General features: G+C 39.2%; 1 protein-coding gene across 2 annotated transcripts in view; it reads right to left on the minus strand.

Annotated features, from left to right (window-relative positions):
- The window catches only part of ARP9 (actin-related protein 9), a 312,878-nt gene that overhangs the window by 21,044 nt on the left and 264,292 nt on the right, over positions 1-27,542 (minus strand). For both annotated transcript variants that reach the window (XM_089438961.1, XM_089438960.1), the window contains one exon: positions 7,057-7,107. In XM_089438961.1, coding sequence (XP_089295087.1) covers positions 7,057-7,107 — 51 coding nt within the window. The remainder of the gene's footprint in view (positions 1-7,056; positions 7,108-27,542) is intronic.

The raw sequence follows: 27,542 nt of genomic DNA on the forward strand, positions 1-27,542 counted from the left end.
GTAGCAATAGCTTCCAACCAAAGTGCAGTTGCAAGTTCAAGCCCCAAGGCCAACCCAAGGGCTGAATAATATCCTCTTTGGAGGCATGTTCAGAAGCTTCAAAAACGTGGAGGTGGTGGCTCATGGGAATGGCGATGTAATCTTTGCAATAATTCATACAAGGGTGCCTACCCAAGAGTGAGGGCACATCTTTTGCATGGAGGAGGACAGGGGGTTGTGCATTGCACAAAAACAGCAAACTCATTGGCAAGGAGGGCATATCAAAGAGAGCAAGATGAGGCAGACGTTATTAAGAGAAGGCATGATGAGCTTAGTCAAGCTACTCCTCAAGCTCCATCTAACATTGAGCCAAGGATTATATTTGAAGCAAGAGAGAGGAGAGTCAATACCACTCAACAACATGAACAACCAGCACCCAAAAATACCAGAGGGGCATCCCCTTCAATTCAGGATAGCAGAATTTCTAAATTGGTGAATATGCAAGCGAGAGGAGAAACCGATTCCGGAGTGGCTAGGTGCATTTATGCATGTGGTATCCCATTCAATGTTGTTTTCTCTCCTTACTGGCAAGATATGATAAGGGCAATTAACAAAGCTCCTCAAGGGTACAAGAGCCCCAACTATGAGAAAGTCAGAACTCATCTTCTCAAAAATGAGAAGGAGCTTGTGGAGGGTATTTTATCGCCAATTCGTTCTTCCTCGAGTAGCTCTGGGGTTACCATAGTCTCATATGGATGGATAGATACAAGGTGCGGACCATTGATAAATATCATTGCCACTTCCCCCAAAGGAGCAATGTTTATCAAGGCAGAAGACTGCTCAGGAGAGGTAAAAGATGCACAATTCATTGTTGATGTTATTATAAAGGCTATTGAACAAATAGGGCCTAACAAGGTGGTGCAATTTATCACGGATAATGCACCAGTTTGCAAAGGCGCAAGTTTAATTATTGAGGGGAGGTATGACCACATCTTTTGGACATCATGCATTGTCCATAATCTAAATCTGATCTTAGAGGAGATCGACAAAAAAGTTTCATGGATAAAGGAAATCACAGGGGAAGCAAGGGAGATTGTCAAATTCATCACCAACCACCACCAATCTCAGGCCATATTTCGGGAGTACCCCAAATTGGACTTCTTAAAAGTTGTTGACACAAGATATGCCTCAAACTTCCTACTGTTGTGCCGCCTTGTTGAGGTTAAGCATGCATTAGTTTCTATGGCGGTGAGTCAACTTTCGATTGAGTGGAGACAAGCAGATTCAAAGCGGGGATATATGGTGTGTAGATTGTGCCTTGATGAGGATTGGTGGAGCAAGATAACTTTCTTGCTAAAGTTCACAACCCCCTGCATTTGAGCTTCTTCGGAATGCTGACACTGACCAACCTTTCTTAGGAGAGGCATATGATGGCATTGATTCCATGGTTCAGAAAACTATGGAAATCATTTCGCAAGAGTCTCCAAAACTTTTGTTTGTTGATGATCATTTTGCTGGTTTAGTCAAGGAAATCATTGTTGATAGGTGGAACAATTTCAACACTCCATTGCACACTTTAGCACATGCCTTGAAGCCTAAATTTTATGATGAGGAGCTTATTTCTCAAAGCAATGGGAAGAGGAAGGCACCCCATAAGGATAGAGAGGTGGCTAATGGGGTGAAAAAGGCCCTTATGAGAATGTTTCCTGCTCATCTACACAAGGAGGTAAAGGAAGAATTTTCCAGTTTTGTTGCAGGAATAGATGATTATGCAGATATATCAGCTTTGGAGGTGAGAAGCACCATGAATCTAGTTAGGTGGAGGATTTGTCATGGAGCAAAAAGTGTACATTGCAAAACCTTGCCATTCGTATCCCTTCACAAGTGGCAAGCTCTTCATCAGCAAAAAGGAATTGGAGCACTTATGGTTTTACTCATTTTGTGAAGCGCAATAGGTTGGGCTCACCGAAGGCAAAGGATCTTGTTTATGTGCACTCCAACCTTTGCCTTGCATCTCGTAGGGATCCAAAATACAACAATGGCCCTTCTAAAGAATGGGATGTGGATGCAGAAAGTCTTGATTTGGATCTCTCTCTTGCTGCCTTGAATATTGATGTCCAGCCTGGAAGTGGAATTGGCCCATCATCTTCTTCACCACCACCATCCACTATTGAGCATGCTTCTGCTTCTATTTTTTATGAGGATTATGATGATGAGGATTAGTCTTTTGCCTCTATAGTTCTTGCAGCCTTATAGTCTTTATTGTACTTGTAGCCCCATATATATAATAAATGTTGATTTTGAGTTTTGGATATATAATAAAGGTTGCTTTTGGATATTCTAATATTGTTATTTTCATTATGTGATCATTCATGAGTAAATGTGATGTAAATTAAATCATAATGTTTAAGCTTTAAATGTAATAGATTATAATGTATCATGTATGTTTTATGATTGCACATAACATTTCTTAAACGTCCTAAATTCTATATATATATATATATATATATATATATATATTCGCATTTCCCCGTTTCCAAAATTTGTGGGGTCGTGTTTCGTACCCATGCCCGTTTTGGAAACTCGTACATGTTTCCCCGTTTCATGCAACTTAGAAGCAGAGAAACTCAAGATATTAAGAGAAAAGGAAGAAACATGGAGACTTAAGAGTAGAGCTATTTGGCTCCAAGTGGGAGACGAAAATACAATTTTTTTTCAACAACATGCAAGAGGTCGAAAGGCTTTCAATACTATATGGTCCTTGGAGGATGAGGAGGGTTCCTTGGTGCAATCTTTCAGAAGCTTAGTGAATCTAGGTATTCATCACTTTGGAAATTTGTTTAAAGCTCCACAAGAGGCATCCCTAGCAGAGATTATAAAGGTAGCTAGTCTCTTTCCACGATTTGTAAATGAGGAAGTAAATGAAGACTTGAATAAGCCAATGACTATGGGGGAACTAGAGGCAGTGCTGAAATGGTTTAAAAAGGATAAGAGTCCAAGTCTGAATGGATGGCTTTCTTTGATTTGATAGGTCAAGATCTACTTAGGGTGATAGAGGACTGTCGGATGAGTGGGAGAATGTATGATGCATTCAATGCTACATTCATAGCCTTAATTCCCAAATCTGATAAGCCTAGAACCTTTAATGATTTCTGGCCTATTTCTTTGTGTAATTGCATCTATAAGATCATTGTGAAGATCATTGCAAATCACATTATGCCTCTTTTATCCCTGTGTTTATCAAAGAAGCAATTCACCTTTTTGGAAAAAGCAATAGGTATTGCCAGATTCACAAAGCAATAGGTATTGCACAAGAATGTCTTCACTCCTTAAAAGTTAAGAATTTGAAAGGAATGATCTTTAAAATTGACCTCTCCAAAGCATATGATAGGACCAACTAGTTGTACATCCAGATGTTGTTGACTCATCTAGGTTTTCCTCATGAATTCATTAACTAGATAATGTGTTGTATTACCTCTATTTCATACAGCATTCTCATCAATGGATCGGCATCAAATTTTTTCCATGTTGAACGTGGCCTCAGGCAGGGATGCCCTTTATCGTCATTGTTGTTCCTGTTGGTCATGGAGGGTCTGAGAAGATTGATCTCTGAAGAAAGGAACCAGGGGAGATTCAAAGGTGTGAAAATTGCAGCAAATATCATCTTGACTCATCTACTTTTTGTAGATGATGTCCTCATTTTTTTGAATGGGACCATCAGTGATTCCACTGTTTTCAACCTTATTCTTAAATTATTCTATAAGGCTACTGGGATGGAGACTAATAAGGAAAAATCCACTTTATCTGCTATGGGTTGTACACGGTAAGAATTAGTCTACACTAAACAGAGATTTCCATATAGGCATTTGGTCTTTGAAGATGGGCTCAAGTATTTGGGATATTGGCTCAAACCTAATAACTACAAAATTGTGGACTGGATGTGGTTAGTAGCCAAGGTTGAGAGCAGAATTAATGTCTACCATCATCAATGGTTATCTAAGGCAGGTCGGTTGGTTCTTATCAAATAGGCATTGGAGGTCATCCCTATATACTAGATGTCTTTGTCATGGATCCCAAAAGGAATCATACATAGAATTCAACAGATATGTTGTAGATTTCTCTGGAGAGGGTGCAAGGAAGGCAACCCTTTTGCTCGAGTAAGCTGGGATCTCATTGCCATTCCCAAAAAATGGGGAGGTTGGGGGATGAAGAACCTTGTATGTTTTTCCAAAGCCCTTGCAACTAAAATGGGGTGGCAACTCCTAAATTCAAACAGTTTATGGTCAGAGGTGGTAACCAGAAAATACATTAGTCCATAACATATTGAGGAATGGATCAGAATGCCCAAATGGAACAGGTCGGATATCTCTACGATTTGGCAATCTGTCTTAAATTCCTTTGAATATATCAGAGCGGGTTTGGCGTGGAGAGTAGGATCGGGTGGGAAGGTTCATATTGGCATGGATGCATGGTCGGGAAGTGCTAATGCACACGTCCTTCCTCCTGACCTTATACAATTCTTGGAGGTATCTAGTATAAGGACTTTAGATCACATTGCAGACCCAGAAAATTCTACTATCTTTGGTCAAAAATGGAAATCTGCACAAGATCTCCGGATTCTTGTTCATTGGCATCAGGATTGGGATATTTACATAAATGCACTCTCGGAGGCTTATGTAAGAATACAGGAGCAGGATGACAAATTAATCTGGGCAATATCTCTGCAAGGCAGGTATACTCCAAAAGAAGGATACTCCTTCATTTTTTATGACCATGAACCAGCCAATATTGTCTACGGGTGGCGTTAACTTTGGAAATTAAAAGGCCCGGCAAAAGAAAATCTTTTTATGTGGTGTTTATTGCGTAATAAAGCTCCCACAGGAGACAATCTTCAACAGAGATCCTTTCAGGGACCATCCTGGTGTATATTATGCTTGAATAATGTAGAATCAATCAATCATCTATTCCTGCATTGTCCTACAACAATCCAAATATGGAATCAGATATATCAATCTTTGGCAATCAATATCAAGTGGCAAGGAGACACTATACAAGTAGCTTGGGAATCATGGTGGAATAGAGCCCATCCTACAAAACTTCGAAATCTTCCCCTGTTGGTATGTTGGGGTATTTGGATAGGAAGAAACCAACACATTTTTCAAGATAAGGCCCCTAACTGGACTTACACCTGTTCCCACATAGTAGCTTTATATAACATGCTCCCGGAAGATGAACAAAAACAACAACACGGGAACATTTCTGCAGAAATCATTGAAAAGACTTTTCCTTGGCCATATTTTGATGGTTTGGCACAGCAAGATGGCTGTGGCAGAGGAGCAGTTTTGTATTTAAGTGAAGATCATTATTTCAAGATGAAGATGGGTTTAGGGAGGCACAAATAACTATTCAGAGCTAAATAGCCTCAGACTTCTCCTTATATTTTCCCTTGAGAAAGGATGCCGGCAACTACAGATTTTTGGCGATTCTAAACTTGTCATTAATTGGTTCAACCTTCAGTCAGAATGTCACGTGCACACACTCAGGAATTTGCTAGATGAAATTATTACTTTAAAATCTCAGTTTGACTATATATCTTGTCATATCTACAGGGAAAGGAACCAGATTTCCGACAGTCTTTCCAAGGAAACAGTGCAGCAACCTATTGGTTCTTGGATGATTCAGGAACAGATAGGACAGGAGTTCTATCAGTATTTTCACAGGCCTTTCATTGATCATCAGCCACAGGTGGCAGCAGCTACCTGAATCTACACAGCTCATAGACGGATCTCCTTTTTGTTTTTTTCTGATTCTCAGAACTATGATATTGTATATTTTATTATGTATCTCATTTTCAGTTACAGTTATGTAACAGTCATTTCATAGACTCTATACAGCAAGTGGCATGCATGGCCACCAGTTTTGACATATGCTCCTTTTGCAGCATCTACAGCATGTAATTTTCAATATTTTATATAATGAAAGTTATGATTTTTCCTTGGAGAAAAAAACCTAGACTACATGTATCTAAAAACTTAGAAAGTTGTTGATCCAAGTAATTTCCTTTCATTCTGATATATAAGTATACATAGGGGAAGCACGCATGAGAATACGCTCTTCAAAACTGCACTTCCCTTTTTACTAGTCATGCGTACATATTCATAATATATGTTTGTCACAGAATTTCAATTTGAAGATCAACATAGATCTTCATCTTACTAGCCTGCCCTAGAATTACATTTCTCGAATGACAACAACTAAATAGCTGATTTCTAAACTATATACAATACACTGACCTGCATTACAATCTAGCAACATATAAAAAGGGAATAGATTTAAGAATTGTTACCTATAGATGGCAGAATCAAAGGAGACAGTCTCAGGCTTAGCATGTCTAATGATGTCACAATTATGTAACTATAATTTTTTCTAACGAATTTTCCCTTCAATTTTGTATGTGTGTGTTTTCTTTATGATGTAGCAGATGATGATTCACAAGAATTTGAAAAGTTACAAAATTCATTCGTTAACTGCCACTGCTCTCTCTTGTTCCTTCATCAGATTTATTTCTAAGATTTTACCTTCTCGATTTCGGGTGAGGCAACATCCTTGCATTAAATATTTTTTCTACTTCTATGACATGCTTATTCATGTCATGGGGTGAATTAGAATTCCTGGGTTCCAATTGTGGTTTGTATTGAGAATGGCTACCGTTGGAGACAATTCGAATGTGAGTGAAATTAAAAGGGTGGATGGGGGCATCTAGCCCTTGCCGCCAATCAATGATAAAGTAAAAAAGAAAATCATACTAACTCATCTGCAAGTGGCCGTGTGCATGCACACATATAGTGCGTGTGTGAGAGAGAGAATCTTCTCACAATTTTATTAGTATGGGATGTAGCCTATGCATTTCCAAATTCATACATGATTGCACAGAATTACGAAGTACACCATTCCACACATCCAAGATTGGCTAAGCTCCACATCAGAAGGTGGCAGGTAAATAAGGTTAAGAAAAATTTCCAGTACAATATTTGGATATGAAATACTCTCCTTGTATGGCAAGTTGAGAATACTTACAGCGCCGCCCTTCCAGGAAACAATTAGTGGGTCTGTCCTCTGCTGCAATACCTAGCAAACAATTTTATGAAAAGCAGAGATCAGTACGCTTTTGAAATCCTTTGGATATTATGTCAAACAATCAGGTAGAATTATATGGCTCTTATTGTCCTATGTTTTAGAAACAAAATTCATTATAGGATTATTAGCAAAACTGCAGCCTGCAGGAAAAATGGAAGTGTATACAAGTTTCCAAAATGGGAATGCCTGGAAACCTGACCCATGAAAAATAGGTACCTGAAGAAACATCGTAGATAACAAAATACAAAAAATATAGATATGTAATTTTCTTTCAAATAGCATATTATCTTGCAAGAAAATAAGAATGATACACATAAATGACATTTCAGATGAAGACCTGTGTCTATATTAACTCTCATATATGATTACATCATGCAAAATCCCATAGCTTGGTGGTCTGCTGAATTATGAATGGAACATGAAACTCTACTTTGTCAATATGGAGTTCGATGAGATTGGAACCACTCTCAAATATCCGACAACAATTAATGGTAATGTTAAAAACTTAAGTAAAATGAAAAATAATGTAAGATAAAGGAGAATGTCAAAAGAACATCAACTTTAGAAAAGGTAAGATAAAGGAGAATGACAAGAGAAAGTCTCACAATTAATCACCAAGGTCACAAACTCGTCGAAGCTCAATCCCTTATCTTTCTTTTGTCTTATAGGGTTGTTGGCACAGACAGGGCAATATTTTCCTATGGGACCTGTTACTCACTTTGATGAGGAAAGAATTACCTCCAGCATGAAAATTTTCTCAGAGAATTTACCTCCAACTATGAACATTGGGTGAACCGCTCCACATTATCATGAATCTCCATATCTGAAGAATTGCATCCCAGCAAATGAAATATGGTGCCACCTTTTCAGAACTCGTATCAACAGTGTAACACTGACCTTATAAAGTTTGCTTCGTAGGCAGACTCCAGCATGGGCAGTGTTGCTACAAGGGAGCTGAAGCAGATATTTCCCTATTATTTGAAAGGTTATGACTATATGAGATTTGCATTGAGTGCATGCTGGGATGCCAAGGGACCTAATTTCCATTACAGCTCTATGTCCTAGCATTTTTTAGTTTACAAAGGTGACAGCTCATGAAGTTCCTTTTCCAGTAATCTTCTCAGAAAGTGTTGATTTTTTGGTGCAACTTGTACTTAACTGTGAATGCAGCCCCTTGTGCAAGAGAAATCCTTGGAGGTCTAATCTAGGGATGTTTTCAATTCATTAAAAAAAGGGGCAGAAAACAATAGATTCAGTGACCAGTACATTACCTGGAGTATTTTCAGCAGGTTTCTGTGGTTACAATTAGTAAATACAGCAGCATATCACATAGATCAGCGCTCTAAAAATGCTATATTCAGCAGCATATTTGGTGGAACAAATTAGTAAACAGTGCATTAATAAAGGAGGAGCGTTGTGTTTGAGTCTAGTTCCTAAATTTCTGTGATCTACAATCAGAAAATAGTAGTTGTGAAAATTCCTAAAACTGAAATCCTATTGCAACAACTGGTATTTATTTTTCTAATTGTTAATTATTTTAACAATTTATCTGCTGCGGAAAATATCAAATAAATCACACTGCAACCTTCACAAATAAAAACTGCGGAAATAATAGCGCTGAAAACTGATAAAATACTAGAACACACACAAAAATGACACCGTTATTTTTGGACAAATGTCCCCAGAAAAACCCAAATTATGGAAAAACCGATGCAGCAGTGAGGGCTTTTATTATTATGCAGCAGTGAAATGATAAGTACAATCTATGGATGCCCAACTAGAAATCCAAATAGCAAGAAAATCTGCGCAAAATTATCTTAAAGTGAGCTACAATTCAATTTTTCACTTTGGAAATTGTTGGCATCATTAGCAATCAAATCTAATTGCTATAGGCTTGTTGTCTCTTAAGTTAATGTGATTTTCTTACTGTCATCACAAGTCTAATAAAGTGCTGAAATTTTCTGAAGTTACTGCTGATTTCATTATGGCAATCTAACACTTGCTTGTCTCATTCTAAGTTTACAAAAACTTCTCAATTTTGGACTAAAAGCACTCCTACACTTAAGCTCTAAATCTCTGATATTGTGATTGGTATAAGTTGCTTTAACACTTGGAATCCAATTAGCATTATTGTATTTGATATTTAATCATGCATTGTTAAGAAATCATTGGATAATTTCTCTAGGAGATCATAATCTTAAGGGGCTTTGATATCTTGGTTGTTTATCTTAAGCATTTGGAATCTTAAGTTTCTTTAGACATTTGACAATTTTCTAAGCATTTTGTGGAATATTGTTGAATATTGGGCCTTGGCACTTGTATCTCTAACACCTAGCTTGTCTTAAGATTGTTAATTAATGTTAAGTACCCTTTCTATAAGATAATTCACACTAAGTGTTAGGGTCCCACCCTAACCCCCTTATTCATGTAGTAGGATCGAATCATAGTTATAGTTAAGTAAGGAGTCAATAAAGCCCATATTAATAATTGTAAGTGGTTAACCCGCAATTAATGACGGGACCACAGTTAGTTGCAAATGGACCATGGTATTAGATAGATGGTATTAATAAGAACCATGGTATTGATCCGTGGTATTGCATGTATGAGTCATATATAAAGGATAGAGACTCCCTACGAGGAGCATCGTGTCTTATTTTGTAATCGAGCTCTGCTCTATTGGAGGTTACCCCCTTGAAGAGACAAGTGAACATTGCTTTCTGAATAATAAAATACTTGTTGTTTCTCACTATTCTATGTTCTGGGTATATTTCTTCGCATATTCTGTATTCCGGTATCGTCTTGCAGGTTAAGAGCATAACAAGTGGTATCAGAGCTCTTTCCAAGGCCGGTGGGATCTCCATTTCTTAGCAAAAAAAAATTTACTTGGCTAGAGACGTGTTCCGGCGTCTTTAAACCACGGGATCTGTCGTTGAGCGCATAAATCTACTGATTTGGGGAGGCATGCACGCAGGAAATACAAGAGGTGGTCACGCTTGTTGGACTCCCTTGTAACCCCTAAGGGTACCCCTTCGAGTAGTAGCGCATTAGACAGAACCGCGCACGGACTGTCTTCCAAGTACCCTCTGGGTATATCGGAAGCCCCTTAGCTCCTTTGAAACCTCGCCATAGATAAACTCTCGGTCGTCATGCTACTACAGTACACCGAGAACAGCACTCGAAGAGATTACTCGCCCGTACGATAGGGTAGTCAGGTTTTACGGCTAAGGGTACGGTTGATCCTCCTTAGTTGGAGGCCTGAAACATTGGGCCAAGTACTACTGTCAGACCCTTATGTATATTGCGATCTGTAGCACCTGACACTCCTCGAGACCATAGTTCCCTTTTCTATCTCGGGATCACACATAATCTCTGCCAGATCAGATCTCGCAAGTGGGGTTGCAGCAGCAGTAGACATCAGTCCCGCAGTTCCAAGTTAGCAAACCAGCCTTTCCAATCCATCAGATCCGCAACAACAGTCGGTGTCGCCGCTCAGAGCTATCCGATCAGCCATCCAGATCTCTCAGATCCACCAGATATGAGTAGTTGTGTGGGGTTCCTATACCAGGGCGTGATTTTTTGGGGTTCCTATACCAGGGCGTGATTTATCGCTAAATCACCAATGGGCAGGGATTTCTTCACCTCAAACTCTCAAAATCAGAGGTTTTATTAAACATCGCCCAGTAGTAGTCTTGATTGATAGTGGAAGTACACATAATTTCATCCATCAAAAAGTCGCGGAAGCAGTGCATTGTTTTGTACGAGCAGTTTCTAACTTCCAAGTCCAAATTGCAGATAGGGGAACAATGAAATGTGAAGGCCGCTGTGAAAATGTCAAACTTCAAATGGGGGATTATCAGTTGAAGACCAACATGTTTGCCATACACATGGGAGGGTGCGACATTGTCCTCGGTGCTGAATGGCTTTGCACTCTTGGGCCAATCACAATGGATTTTCAGGAGTTATATGCTTTAAGCAGAACAACTCCACATATACCCTCCATGGACTCCAGGCGCGAGCTCCCTCTATCATCAGCTCACATAGGATGGAAAAATTGCTAAAAAAGGGCCATCATGGAGTTATCGCTCAATTTAATGCCATCCAGGCCGTCGAACCCAATTCTCTGTCGATTCATCCTGAGATGCAACAGATTTTAAATAACCATCTGCCAGTCTTTGACAAGCCTCATGAGCTTCCACCCTCGCGAGGGGAACATGATCATAGCATCACCTTGGTTCCAGGGGCCCAACCACCAAATGTGCGCCCATACAAATATCCATTCACCCAAAAGAATGAAATAGAAAAAATAATCACGAAACTTTTGGAAGCAGGTGTCATTCGTCCAAGCATTAGTCCTTATTCATCACCGGTGGTCATGGTGCTCAAGAAATATGGGGAATGGTGGATCTGTCCAGACTTCAGGGCCCTCAATAAGTTGACAGTCAAAGATAAATTTCCCATCTCGGTTGTTGATGACTTGTTGGATGAACTCAATGGGGCTCAATTCTTCACTAATTTGGATCTTTGCTCAGGCTACCACCAAATTCGCATGAAGGAAGTTGACATTCCAAAGACTGCTTTCAGAACTCATGAAGGCCATTATGAGTTCCTGGTCATGCCATTCGATCTTTGTAATGCCACATCTACTTTTCAGAGCCTTATGAACCACCTTCTCAAACCATATCTCAGGAAATTTGTCCTTGTCTTCTTCGATGACATCCTCATCTATAGTTGCACTTGGGCCGCACATCTTCAGCATGTAGATCTACTCTTGCAACTGCTTCGCAAGCATAAATTATTTGTTAAGATGTCCAAATGTTCTTTTGGCATGGAAGAAGTTGAGTATTTGGGCCACATTGTGGGGCTTGAAGGTGTCAAGGTGGACCCAAAAAAGATCCAGGCAATGCAGGATTGGCCTCAACCTAAGACCTTGAAGAGCCTGAGAGGATTTTTGGGTCTCACAGGCTATTATCGCAAATTTGTCCGCAATTATGGCCGCATTGCGAAGCCCCTCACTCAACTCCTCAAGAAAAATTCATTCTTCTGGAATGATGATGCACAACAGGCATTTACAGCTCTCAAAAATGCCATGTGTTCCACTCCAGTCTTAGCACTACCTGATTTCACCAAATCTTTTGTCATTGAATGTGATGCTTTCGGTACGGGTATTGGGGCAGTCTTAATGCAGGAAGGTCGACCCTTGGCCTTCACAAGCCAATAACTAAGTGGGAGGAATCTGCGACAATCCACCTGTGAGAAGGAAATGATGGCCATCTTACATGCAGTAGATACCTGGCAACCTTACTTACTGGGGCGACGTTTCCAAATCCGCACAGACCATCACAGTCTTAAATATTTTTTGGAGCAATGCCTATCCTCCCCACAACAAAATAAATGGCTCGCCAAAATGCTGGGATATGATTATGAGATCATTTACAAGAAAGGGCGCGAAAATAGTGTAGCAGATGCATTATCTCGCCAATTTGAGGAGGAAAGTACCCTGCTCGCAATTTCCCTTCCCATTCTAGAATGGATTGAAGAGGCTCGCAGGGAATGGTTTTCACATCCCTAGCTCTCCCAACTCATTACTCAATTGCAGGCGGATCCAAATTCCACCAAGGGCTACTCGTGGCAGGATGAGATTCTTCGCTACAAGGACAGAGTTGTAATATCACCAACATCCACCCTCAAAAGCCGCATTTTGGCAGAATTGCACTCATCCCCCACTGCAGGACATTCAGGCTTTCAGAAGACATATGCTCGCACTAGAAGATCATTTTTTTGGACAAGCATGAAAAAGGACATCCTTACTTTTATAGCGGAATGTGATGTCTGTCAACGCCACAAAGGGGAGACAGTCAAACCACCCAGCACATTACAACGGTTTCCCATCCCAGCATCTATATGGATGGAGGTTTCTATGGATTTCATTACAGGTCTTCCAAAGTCGGGAAACAATTCAATCATCATGGTGGTTGTAGACCGACTTTCTAAGTATGCTCATTTCTGCGCCCTACCCCACCCGTTTACACCGACTTTGGTTGCTCAATCTTTCATGGATCAGATCTTCAAATTGCATGGCATGCCCACTTCTATTGTGTATGATCGTGACCCGATCTTCACCAGTAAATTTTGGCAAGAACTCTTCAGGGTACAAGGCACCCAACTAAAACTCAATACTTCCTATCATCCACAAACGGATGGTCAAACTAAGGCCGTTAACAAATGTTTGGAAACCTACCTTAGGTGTTTCACTTCAAAAAAGCAACATCTATGGGTACAGTGGTTGCCTCTAGCAGAATGGTGGTATAACACCAACTATCATGCCACCACCAAAGTGACTCCCTATGAAGCAGTTTATGGTCAACTCCCTCCTTCCCCTACTTCTTATATCAAGGGATGCTCCAAGGTACAAGCAGTGGATCAACTCCTACAAAACCACACAACCATGCTCGCCCATCTTAAAGAGAATCTTCATCAAGCTCAAAACCGCATGAAGCAACAAGTAGATCAGCATCGCTTAGAGCGCCAATTTCAAGAAGGGGATCAGGTATTTTTGAGGTTGCAACCATATAAGCAAACTTCACTCAAAGACAAGGGTTGTCATAAACTATCTCCAAAGTTCTACGGACCATATCAAGTACTTCAACGCATTGGAGAAGTGGCCTACAAGCTAGCTTTGCCACCCACTGCAAAAATCCATCTAGTTTTCCATGTCTCGTGCCTCAAGAAAGTGATTGGGAAAAATCGCAGAATTCAAACCAGTCTACCTGAATTAGATGAAGAAGGGTCAATCTGGCTCCAACCTGAACAGGTCCTAGACACACGAGAACGGCACCTGCGTGGCCACATGATCAAGGAAGTCCTCGTCAAGTGGAAAGACACCTCTCCGGAAGATGCAACCTGGGAACCAGCCACTATTCTTCAGCAGTTTCCGCAGCTTCAGCCTTGAGGACAAGGCTATTCTTAAGGGGGAGGGCATGTTAGGGTCCCACCCTAACCCCCTTATTCATGTAGTAGGATCGAGTCATAGTTATAGTTAAGTAAGGAATCAATAAAGCCCATATTAATAACTGTAAGTGGTTAACCCGCAATTAATGACGAGACCACAGTTAGTTGCAAATGGGCCATGGTATTAGATAGATGGTATTAATAAGAACCATGGTATTGATTCGTGGTATTGCATGTATGAGTCATATATAAAGGATAGAGACTCCCTGCGAGGAGCATCGTGTCTTATTTTGTAATCGAGCTCTGCTCTATTGGAAGTTGCCTCCTCGAAGAGGCAAGTGAACATTGCTTTCTGAATAATAAAATACTACTTGTTGTTTCTCACTATTCTATGTTCTGGGTATATTTCTTCGCATATTTTGTATTTCGGTCTCGTCTTGCAGGTTAAGAGCATAACACTAAGTACTTCAATAACATAAACCAATCTTAACTTAAGATAAGTTCACTCAATCTATCTTGCATAAACATTCTAGGATCTAGCTTGAGGGATTCAAATCTTCTTAGTGGTTAACACAGTGACCTTGCAATCACGAATGCCATAGTCTCTGCAATGTCGGAGGCACTGGGTGGGTGGAACACAGGAGGAGGTATCGTTAATCAGGCCACTGTCTGCTTCTCGTTGGCTTCCATTTCATAACTTACTCTGAAGACAGATTCTTAAAACAATTAAGGGAGAGGTTCTATTTAGATTAGGCATATAATTAAAAATAACCAAGATCATTGCATCACATAGAGATCCTAGGATTTGCACATCATATAGGATAGTCGATCATTTAAGTAGTGGGTGTCCATCCGGTTACTTGGTTTCAATTTATAATAAACAAGAATTGTGACTCCATCAAGCACTGGTCTCATACTCGAAATCTAATATAATCATTAATCTTGCTAAAATTCCACCGAGTAGCTAGGCCACTCATCTGTGTCTCCCAAACAAGTTGATTCCCAACTTGTTTTCCTTCACCTCATTCCATAGGGACTACCCCCCATAGCATGTTGTTGGGAGAGAACTAGAATAGAGTGGGTGGGGATCAGAGTGACAACCCCCTCCCTGAGCGATTTTCGCGGTGCCTGTACAATCCGGGCGACAATATTGCCTAATCACATGTCAAGTGGTTTCTCACTGAATGATTCCCTTCTCCTAAGTTCTTCCATATTCTTCCTTATTTTCCTGATATAGTGTTATTGGTTTCTTACCATGGCTGGTAGAAGTTGAGAAAACAACAAAATACAAATTTTGCATGGCTAAACATGATGAACAGGACTCATATCTTCCATTGGCAGACAGAGAATAACTGTGGAATTTTGTGGGTGTCTTTGACCTTGACCCAAGAACTTACTTGATAGAAAACTCCTACAAATCAAAATTCCCATGTATAGTCGTAATAGTGAAAATGAGAACAACAGTAATGGATCACTCAAAGTTTCAGAAGGCACTTGACTATCTTTTTGCACCCCTTCAACTGGGGCATTTACTCTTTCACAATCCAAATTTGGTTCTCCTCCTAGGACATTCCAATGGCTTCTCTTTAACCTTGCTCATCTCTTGTCTTAGAGTTGCTCTTTAGGAACCTGGCTCTGGTACCATGTTTATTTTCATAATAAAAATTGATTTTCTATTCTGTTATTTACTTCCAATGATTTTCTTAACCAAGTTCTCTTATGTCATATACATCATTAAGAAAGTCTATATAAAAAAATTTCAAAATTAATGCAACAATGACAATAGGTGTTGAGAAATCTAGGGCATTCAAAGTTAACAATTTCTCTACTTGATAATTGCTTGTGATACACTTTTACTTCTTAGCTTATAATCATTTCTTCGTTATGTTATTATTGTGTTCTCTTCATCAAGACAATTACCAATATGCACAATGAAAGACAAGTGACATTGTATGTAGGTTTCTCAGTCAAGGCCAAAACCTCTCACCTCTTGATAGGAAAACCCAATGAAAATTCTTCTTCTAGATCTTCAATTGATAAGTACCAAGACCATGACACAAACCCTTAACTCTAGTATCCTCCCAAGAACCTTGTCACTAGCCTTGATGCTTTGCCTCTCCCTTTTTCTCGCCTTTCTTCTTGATCTTGAACTACTCTCCTTGGCTTCCTCCTAGAGAAACTCAGTCTCTATCCTTCACACAGCTTCTTCTCGACTTCCCCTAGAGAATCTCGGTCTCTAGGTTTTCATTGGTCTCCTCTGGAGAAACTCGGTCTCTAGATTTCTATCTTGGCCTCTCAGAAGAATCCTTCTCCTTTGTTTGCCCAGAAGAAACATTGTTGCCCTAGAAGAAACTTCGCTGCCAAAGAAGAAACTTTGTTGCATAAAAGAAACTTTGCTGCCCAGAAGAACCTTCGTTGCCCAAAAGAACCCTATCTTCGCACTACCCAGAAGAATCATATTTTTCCCTCCTTCGCACTTTTCTTCTTCAACTCCTTTCTGCACTTTTGTTTCACCTCTATCTTGCACTTCTTCTATGACCAAATTCAAATCGAGTTACTTGCTTCAAATGCAGAACGAGTGTGTGTATATATACACCTCACCACATGTCCTTTAGGCCGACACGACTACTGGAGGTAGGCCGACATGACTGTTGGAGGTAGGCCAACTTCTTCTAGAGAGTTCCTTCATCGTTGTAGGCCAACTGGAAGAGGATAGATGACAAGTTCTTCGAGGATACTTTACATAGACAAGATTTGATCTTTTACAAACTGTAACATGACTTCATTACATGACAATGACTCTAACATTTTATGACTTGATGACAAATAAATCCTAAAGACTCTCAATGGGAGTCTTGACTTAAAAAAAAATCCCTTGCTCATGAAACCCATGAAGCAAGTCAATAAAATAAATTTATTTTTCTTATTTACATCTCATTACATAGAATCATATTTTCATGTCATTATGAAGACCGAACCTAGTTACACTTTTCAACACTCCCTCTTAACTAAGCAGGTATTCATAATGGTACTTGGACTTTCTCAATCTGAAGAATCTCCCATAGGAAGAATTCGGATTTGTAATTCATTTGTATAGCATCATATTAACCAGCATTGTTACATAGCAAGGCCTTGACTAACAGCTCCATCTCTCGACAAGATCTGAGCTCAATGCTAGCAAGACCAATGATAAATAGATACACTCATCATTATCTCTCTCGGAACATACCCCACCCAGGTTTTCTCAGGGTAAGTTCCATGAGGACTATTCTTATCCTGAACTCCCCAGTCCCACAAAGAATATCGGTCCTCCACGACTACTCATACTGTTGGATGCCCTATCTCATGCTCAAAGAGCATCGGATGCCAAATGATTACACAATCCTCCATTTTGTCTTCCCAAGTGAAGACTAGAATGACATCTCTATCTCTCCTTTTCCAACTAGGAGGACATTTTCCATTAAAGGAATGTACACATTCCTATCACAAAGGAATGTACCTAAGCTCCCTGCTTAGGAATTTCCAAGTTTCTTCCAAGTAAGAACTTCTTTTCAAGCTCCCTCTCAACCAGGGACCTATCACAGCACCTCATGTGGAGATCCTCAAACAACCAGCTGCTAGAAGATCTCATTCCTACGAGGTCATGAATTTCTTCTTCGTCAAGGAGTCTTCATCTTTGGGAACTTCTACATAGGGCACATATCATCCATCACTTTTATCCATGAGTTAGTCATATCCTTAACTCAATAGAAAGTGATCCATCATACTTTCCATCTGGCTTTGCTTCATGTCATTCTACTTTCATGCCATATTTTTCGGAGGGACATTACATCCTTCTACATGGTCCACTTGGAAGTCATCCACAGATTTCCCTTTGGCAGAACTACATAAGCCCATCTAGATATTAGTTCAAAAATAATCAATGAACACTTCAAATCAAAATTACCTTTGTGATGATCTTTCACCATGACATCTTCCTGTAGGTATCAGCATCCTGCATGCAGATTGACACATCTCCCACTAATATCCACTGCCAAGGGTCTCTATCTTTTTCCAACTTCATCAAAGCCTTCACATCCTTCCAGGAAATCTTCTAGTCAAATCTTAATGGACTTCGGATGTTGAATGCCTTCTATCTTCGTTTCATATTATCACGATCTCTTATTATCTTTTCTCACACACTTCATTCTCAGTAGCTTCCAATCATAGTTCCTTGATTGTAGTCAGCTTCCTCATGATTCATATGAGAACATATTATGTTGATTTCATCTAGAGTGACTTATGCCTTTCTGCAATCTTTCGAAGGAGGAGGTCCCTTCTTCTCTTGATCATATTTCCCAAGATGGAAATAGTGATCCATATTATTTGCAACCATATGAGATGACTTTCATAATATCCATGTAAGCATAAATACCTCAACTTTCTTTCGATCATCCAGACTTCATGTAGCAGCTTCATTCGAAAGAACATTATCCTTTAGACCTGCTTTCCTGTTATGTCGTCATACCATCATCCCTTGAATCCCATGAGTTGGAATTCTTGATGAAACATTTGCTTCCTTTCTAGATCGATGAATCTTTTGACAAGGATTCCATCAGAAAAACTTGAGGATCTTTCATATCCTCACCTGGTAGATGTTTCCTTTATTGACTACGATGATCCCAAATCGATGATGACCTCTGCTTCTTTCTATTAGGATTCCAAAAGCTCCCAGTCTTTGTAATCTGTAGAATTTGTACTAGACATATTTTCTACTTCCCATGTCACGGTGTTATTTCTAGTCTGATGCATTCTATCTTATTTGCACTGCATCCTATCTACAACTTTACAAGTGAAAGGTACCTCCTAGTGAAGACAATCATCTCAGTCATAGTACAGATCCTTTTGCTTCTTCCTTCTTAAGCTTCTTTGACTCAGGTTCCTTCACTACCTTAGTCGTATAGTCTTCTTCCATGTCCCTCTTACATTTAGGATAGTCTCTTCTATAGTGCCTAAGATTTTGACAACCATAGCATCTTTCCTTACCCATGTTCTTCCTTTTCTTCTTTGGAATACCAAACATTCCAAATTTTACTTTTCATCTTGTCACTAATTGTTCCCTTCTATCTAATATTTTGACACTTTCTTTCTTCATCATGTCTTCCTCTGCCTTGCAGGGAGACCATAATTTGATGAATGGGATAGCTTCCTCTTCACTAGTAGATATGAGGTTACCTTGTTCATCAGTCAATCCTGTAATTGACCTTTTATTTGAGATGCCTTCAAGAGACATGATGATATCCCTTCATCCTTTGACACCTTCAATTTATGTAGATCAGATCTAAGTGATATGGTCTTTTCTATCGTGCTTTTAGAGAGAAGTTCTCCACAGCTTATCATATATTTCTTTAGATGTCTCTAGCTCGGCTACATAGGAAATGAATGGATCTTTGATACACTACTTAAGAATCTTTTGATCCTTGAGATCCCTTTCCATGTAATCAGATAATGTTTGTTCTTCGGATGGCTTGGAGACCTTTCCATGGACATGATCAATGACTTCATTCACTTCGAGGACTATGTCTATCCTTATTTTCCATTCAAGGAAGTTTGATACCCCAACCAACTTTTGGTTCTCCTTGAAACATGAAGTCATTTTTACTAGATTGGTTTATAATAAAATGTACTTACTTGTGAAGATCGAATCTTCAACTTGATGATGAACTTGTTGCTTCTTACTTCGAATCTTTGGTGAGGGAGAACTGCCTTTTATGATATCTTTCCTTCAATAGAGAGAAGATTGTCTTTCGATCTTCCACTTCCTTGGTGATGTATGATTTCTGGAGTGCTTCTAGGGTTTCGGTCTTTCTTCCTACTTCCTTCTAGAAGATGATTTCAAGACTCTTGCTTGGAGTATTCTTCAATCTAAGGGTTCGGTTTGATGAAGATCTAGATCTCTTGTTTGGTGTTCTTTAACTTGCTTTGATCCTTCTTTGAAGATTGATTCTCGTGTGTCAACTTGCTTTGACTACGCCTTCTTTTCTTCAACACCTAAGCTCTAAAACCATGTTGAGAAATCTAGGGCATTCAAAGTTAACAATTTCTCTGCTTGATAATTGCTTGTGATACACTTTTACTTCTTAGCTTATAATCTTTTCTTTGTTATGTTATTGTTGTGTTCCCTTCATCAATGCAATTACCAATATGCACAATAAAAGACAAGTGACATAGTATGTAGGCTTCTCAGCCAAGGCCAAAACCTCTCACTTCTTGAGAGGAAAACCAGATGAAAATTCTTCTTCTAGATCTTCAATTAATAAGTACCAAGACCATGACATAGACCCTTGACTCTAATATCCTCCCAAGAACCTTGTCACTAACCTTGATGCTCTGCCTCTCCCTTTTTCTCGCCTTTCTTCTTGATCTCGAACTACTCTCCTCGGCTTCCTTTTAGAGAAACTCGATCTCTATCCTTCACACTGCTTCTTCTCGACTTCCCCTAGAGAATCTTCGTCTATAGGTCTTCACTAGTCTCCTCTAGAGAAACACAGTCTCTAGATTTCTATCTCGGCCTCCGAGAAGAGTCCTTCTCCTTTGTTTGCCCAGAAGAAACTTCGTTGCCCCAAAAGAAACTTTGTTGTCTAGAAGAAACTTTGTTGCCTAGAAGAACCCTATCTTCAAACTACCAAGAAGTGTCCTCTTTTACCCTTCTTCGCACTTTTCTTCTTGAACTCCTTTTTGCACTTTTGTTTAACCTCTATCTCGCACTTCTTCTATGACCGAATTCAGATCGAGTTACTTGCTTCAAATGGAGGATGAGTGTGTGTATATATACACCCCACCACCTATGAAACCGGATTCGTCCAAAAAGGGTGAAGTGTATGAATCCTACGAATCGGACATGATTCGCTAGGATTCGAATCCCAAAAACGAGACACGACATGTCCTAATGGGACACAATTGAATCCTGGTCATGTCCCATTAGGACACATCGTGTCCCAATTTTGGGATTCGAATCCCATAAAAGTGAAACCCGCAGCTTTAAAACAGCATTGTTCTTTTATTTGTTTACCATCTCTCATTCATCTTTGCAAACAGTGAGGTGTGGGCAAGGAGTTAAGGGTTTGGAGCAAGGAGCTAAGGGTTTGGGGCGTTCAGCAAGGAGATTCAAGCACCAGGTAAGTGCATTTCATCTCTATTTTTTGCATTTCTATTACAGCAATCTGTATATGCATTTATTTTACAAATTTGTACATGATTTGTTTATTTTTTTACAATATTCAAGGGTCAATCAAGGGCAGCAGGTAGGAGGCAAAGGAAGGGGAAGAATGTCCCCATTGGAGATGCCCCTCCTCCCCCAATATCATCAGAGTCTGCTGCAAGTAATGTTGAGGGAAGGCTTCCTCCTAAAGACAACATTCAGAAATAACCCTTGTAGAAATGTCACAATAGAGGATGGGCCAAGCACCAAGGGGAAGAGAGGACGCAATGTGCATTGGAAATGCAACTTTTGCCACAGTTATTTCACAAGCACATATTACCGTGTCAAAGGCCATTTGTTGGCTTTACCAGGTTGTGGAGTTGGAGTTTGTAAAGTTGTTCCTTTACAAAAGAGGAAAGACATGGAAAAAGAGTTCACTGTTGGTATGGCAAATGTGGCTGCAAAATCAAGACAACCCAAGAATGATGACCCCCTTCGATTTTTTAGGAAAGGCCCCACCAAATTTCCATTTGAGACTTCTATTATGGGACAAGCAGCAAAAAGAAAGGAAATATCACTTGGTCCAATGGACAAGATTTTTCAAAAAGAGAAACAGGAAGAGCTTGATCTCACCATTGCCTTCTTTTTCTATCAAAACTTCATATCCTTTAATGTTGCATGCTCACCTCTATTTATTGAGATGTGTCGAGCTCTAACTCACGGGTCTCCATCATGGTATGTGCCTCCTAGTTCAAAGAAGCTTAGAACCACATTGTTGACGAAGGCAAAAAAAGAGGTCCAAAAAATGCTTGAGCCTATTAAAGCATCATGGCCAACATCTGGAGTTAGCATTGTTTCTGATGGATGGATAGATCCAGCACAACACCTACTCATCAACTTCATGGTGTCTTCCTTGAATGGTCTAGTTTTCTTGAAAGCAGTGGATACACTTGGAGAATACAAGGATGCACAATTTATGGGTGAGTTATTTATTAAATTTCTTGAAGATGTAGGTGTTGATTCTTGTGTGAAAATCATTACAGATAATGCACATGTTTGCAAGGTTGCTGCCATAATTGTGGAAGCTAAATATCCACAAGTGTTTTGGACACCTTGCATTGTCCATTCATTGAACTTCGGACTGAAATCCATTGCTTCTGATGTGCTTTGGATTGGTAACATTATTGAGGATACACGACATATCCATAACTTTGTGCAAAATCATACAAATGCCCTCACTATCTACAAGGAGTACACCAATCTATCATTGTTGAAGATTGTTGATACATGGTTTGCCTCTTCATTCATCATGTTGAAGAGGTTGAGGGAGGTCAAGACCGCTCTTGGGACCATGGTTATTTCTGAGTTTTGGTCTTTTTGGAGAAAGACAAATCAAGTAGCCTCTAAAAGAGCGAAGGACACAGTGCTAGATGATGCTTGGCGGAAGAGGGTAGATCTAATTATTCAGATCATGGACTCTATCATTTCTTTGCTTCGATTTGCTGATACAGACAAACCCATTCTAGGAGAGGTTTATGAGGGATGGGATTCCATGATTGAGTCTGTGAAGAGCATCATTCTACAGAGTGAGTGCCATGAGTACGAGACATCACCATAGGCCTTTTGTGGTACTATACAGGATATTCTTGTCAGCAGATGAGACAAGAATTGTACACCTTTACATTGTTTGGCTCACTCATTGAACCCAAAATACTACAACCATGAGTGGCTGAATGGTGGACTCCCGCAAATTCCCTCCTTACGTGGATGGTGAAATATCACAGGGGAGGAAAGATGCATTAAGGCGGGTTTTTCAGGATAGAGCATTAGTTGATGAGGTGGAGGATGCCTTTGCAAAGTTTTCCACTAGTACTGATCGATTTGCAGGATATGATGTGATTAGAGACAGGGGGGCTAAGAAGCCCTATTCTTGGTGGAAAAATCATGGGGAAACAAGCCCTCCTCTTCAACAGTTAGCCATGACGCACCTCTCTTAGGTGACTTCATCCTCTTGTGCGAGAGGAATTGGAGCACATATGGGAATTTGTATAGCGTTAAGAAGAGCGGGCTTGAGCAGTCCAGGGCAGAGACAATGGTGTATGTGCACACCAACCTTCGTCTTATTTACAAGCAGAGGGAAGAGTGGTTGAAGGGAAAGACAAAGATGTGGGATGTCTTTCCTGATGATATGGGTCTGGACAACAATGTTGAGTTGGCATTGGCCAACATGGATCTCAATGATCCAGTGCTAGAACCTGTTAGATTTGATGACAGTGATATTGTAGAAGGGTCATCCTCCACACCAACAGATGCAGAGGCGACTATGGATACAGGGAGGAGGAGGATATAGAGGAGAGCAATGGTGACCATGATGATGAGGACATTGATGTTGATTCTGGTGATGACTATGAGGATTGACGACTCATGAGTCATGGGCTACCTACTGCCTTGAGGCTTGTATATCTGTAGTTGTTTTATATTTTCTATTTCTATTTGCCATTGGCATTGCACTACCTATGTAACACATTTTGATTTGATGACTTAATGAGAAAACTACAGATTTCAGTGTCTTTATCTTACTATCTTGTCTTTATCATTTATGATTTATGTGACAGTGACATGTATTTGAATTTTGTATGTACTATGCATGCTATAATGTTACTAACTTACTTTGTAAACAGTAAAACTAACATCTAGATGAAGATCTATGTTTGAAATCAATGAATTTGTATAATTAATGAGAATTTGTGTAAGAAATGTCTAATTATATATATATATATATAATAAATCCTACTTGTCTTGTTCCATGGGGTCAACCTGTCCGAATCCAACACTCGAATGTCTGTATCCTACGAATCTCGAATCCTTGTGTCAGGTGACTTAGCCCACCACATGTCCTTTAGGTCGCCATGACTGTTGGAGGTAGGTCGACTTCTTCTAGAGAGTTCCTTCATCATTGCAGGCCAGCTTGAAGAGGATAGATGACAAGTTCTTGGAGGATACTTTACATAGACAAGATTTGACCTTTTACAAACTGTAACATGACTTCATTACATGACAATGACTTTAACATTTTATGACTAGATGACAAAGAGATCCTAAAGACTCTCAATGGGAGTCTTGACATAAAAACAAAATCCCTTGGTCATGAAACCCATGAACCAAGTCAATAAAATAAATTTATTTTTCTTATTTACATCTCATTATATAAAATCATATTTACATGTCATTATGAAGACCGAACCTAGTTACATTTTTCAGCAATAGGATCATAAAGAGATAGCCAAGCACACAAAGAGACACAAATCTTTACCTGGGAAACCCAAACTCGGGAGAAAACACAACAATATTTTCTAGGAGAAATGTTCAATTCAACAATAGTATATTCTGAGTTTCATAAGTTAACCTGAGAATTCCAAGGGCTAGAGAAACCCACTGTCAGCCTTATATCCCACTTACTAGTCTTCTTACTAGCTTGGTCAGCTTATGTCATTGGTCTGAGGCTTTCAACCTCCTTTTCTCCCACTTGAGGTCTCTTGGCGCTACAACAAAACAACCCCAAGGCCTTTTCAGCCCCCAAGGATGGCCTGTAACTCTTCTATTGCAGACTTTCTTAAGTTTCAGCCCTCCTTGTTGGAATCACGATTGTAGTTAGACCAAAACTCGTAGGCATTAGTCTTTGCTACAATCGCCAAAGTTAGGATCCACAAAAGGCAGTTAGTCCATGTCGTGAAAGACACGAGGAGCATTGAACCCAATGTCCAACAATCTCCCCCCAACACGAGCCGGGTGAGTTTCGAACACAAGACCTATCGCTCTAATACCACTAGTTTGAATCACAATTGTCGTTAGACCAATACATGCAAGCAATAGTCTCCGCTACAATCGCCGAAGTTAGGATCCATAAGAGGTGGTTGGTCCATGTTGCAAAACACATGGGGAACGCTGAACCCAATGTCCAACACTTTTGGGCATCAAACAAAACTTCTACTAGCAGACAAAAAAAAATCTTTCTTTCGGCCCTGAACCAGACAGACTTACTCCTTGATCATTCGACCTTCATTTCATGCTACTCGTCCTTCATTGAGACTCTTTTATAGTGATCTAAGGTGCCCCAAGGGGCACATCTCTTAGTGTTGGGCCGACTCAAACAATTGTTGTTGACCTTAATTTTGGAGGCAATTTAAATTTCAAATTTCTTCTTTTCCATTTTTCTTTAGGGTTGACTCGTAGCTAGGGAAGACCTCCCGTAGCTACCAAAAATCAACAACTTTGTGAACCCTGGCTACCTTGTATCCAAAATACTCTGGTCAAGACTTATTTTGAAACAAGAAATGTTCTACATAATATTGCCAACAAAAATTGTCCTATATGGAAGAGACATATATAATACTAGGACAGAATCTATTGGATGGTTGGTGGACTATCCAAACAAATGATCAGCAAATTACAATTTTATAAGACATATAGAAGGTTAGAATGAAATAAAAGAAAACCTTTATTCATTCCTCTAAAAACGAAACACGTGATTACCTTAAATCCTTTTCAAGCTAGCAATGTTTGACATGTAACACCTTGTATTTCACAATCAACCCAAATCTTGATTTGCTCTACATAATCTTCCATTGTATTTATAGATCATTCAATGCATAAATTTATATCATATTTCAATAACATTGTGTCCAAAAGTTGAGGCAATTCTTTGTTCACCTCGTTTTGACGAAAGTTCCTTGTACTATTTTCTTAGTAATCTTCTCAGAGATCTTGAGAACCATGGCATTTCAATTTTATTATTTACAATTTATGTTTATGAGTGGCACTAGATGAATGACTGGAACGAACAAAGTTCATTCTTCACGTTAAATATTCCAAAAGACTTGGAATATGTAGATCTCCATCGAGATACAAGAATATATATTAAATGTATGAATAAGAATGATGATACAAATGAGAGTGGGGGCCTGCTTATATACCCTAGGCAGGTGTCCCTTTATGAACGGTCATGTCTCCTTATACATGCCTCTTTGTTTAACTAATTATTATTTTAATTACATATTATGGTGATTATTATTTATTATTGATATTTATTACTTTTACATAATTATATTCATCACATTTCCTTCCTCTTCAAAAAGCTTTGTCCTCAAGGCTTGTTGATGAAAGGTCTTGATCTCTTTTTCTGCTATGAATGTCTTCTCGTCTCGGGACAGTCATCTTTGTCCATACAAGTTGATATGATCCTTGGAGTGATATATAAAATTGTCACAAGGAGGAAGGATCTGACCATCCTAAATTAATCTATTGTGAAATCTTTTGATTACTAGAAAGTTGCGATGAACTGTTATCACTGGACTGAGTTGTGTGCACTTCAATATTCTTCGAAACATAAGTTTTTCGTTTATATTTTGGGTGATACGGATTCGTGTATTGATTGAGTTGTATGTTCTTGTGATTCGGATGTAGATAAAGAGTTCTTTTGGTTTCCCTTATCATGTGTGTGGCAAGATTCTAATTTACTTCAGGTTTCAATGTCATCGAGTTTGTTACAAAATCTTCACTTGGAATTTCCCTCATCTCAACATTTGAGTGTGTTTTTCTGTAACTGACGTGTCTTCTTCTTGAGTTGTGATATTCAATGGATCAGTATTCATTCCATTTTCTTCAACTTGAATTTTTTATTTGAAGAATTCGACACTTCCTTCTCAATAAGCTGGTGTACCTTATTTTCCAACGACTTTTTGTCCTTCTTAAGCTTCTTAATTTGTGTTAATAATTTTTCACTATGGTCTTTAAGCAAAGGAACTTCTTTCTTTCGACCAGAAGTGAATTTGTCAATTTCTTTTTACATATTTTGTAATACTTTTTTACCTTCTTGAAAAATTACTTTTGAAATATCTTGTATGTCTTAGGGTGTTACTGAATTTGGCTTTACTGTAACATTCTGGAGTGTTACTTTCTTCTTCCTGTAGGAAAATGTTAAAAGCTTATTTTTCGTATTTAAGATGAAGGATCCTAGATTTTCCATCCAGGATGAACCCAAAATAATGTCACTTTGATTGCTCCATAGGGTTTGAAATGAGAATTGTGATATAAATGTATAATCCTCAATGTTCAATTGTGAATTGGTTATGTCATATTTTTTGTTGCCAAAACAATCTAATTTTTCAATTATATTGGACTCTGGAATCACTAACTGGTTTGTGATTTTAGGCGTTATATAATCTTTTATCTTCGACAAGTGAGATAGCAATAGTGACATCTTTCCCCGCAATAGACCCTTTAATTTTAAATAGTGCTG

Source organism: Pinus tabuliformis, chromosome 9 (genome assembly GCF_031772625.1).
Source record: "Pinus tabuliformis cultivar Carrire ecotype Pingquan chromosome 9, CPIR1, whole genome shotgun sequence".
NCBI lineage: Eukaryota > Viridiplantae > Streptophyta > Pinopsida > Pinales > Pinaceae > Pinus > Pinus tabuliformis.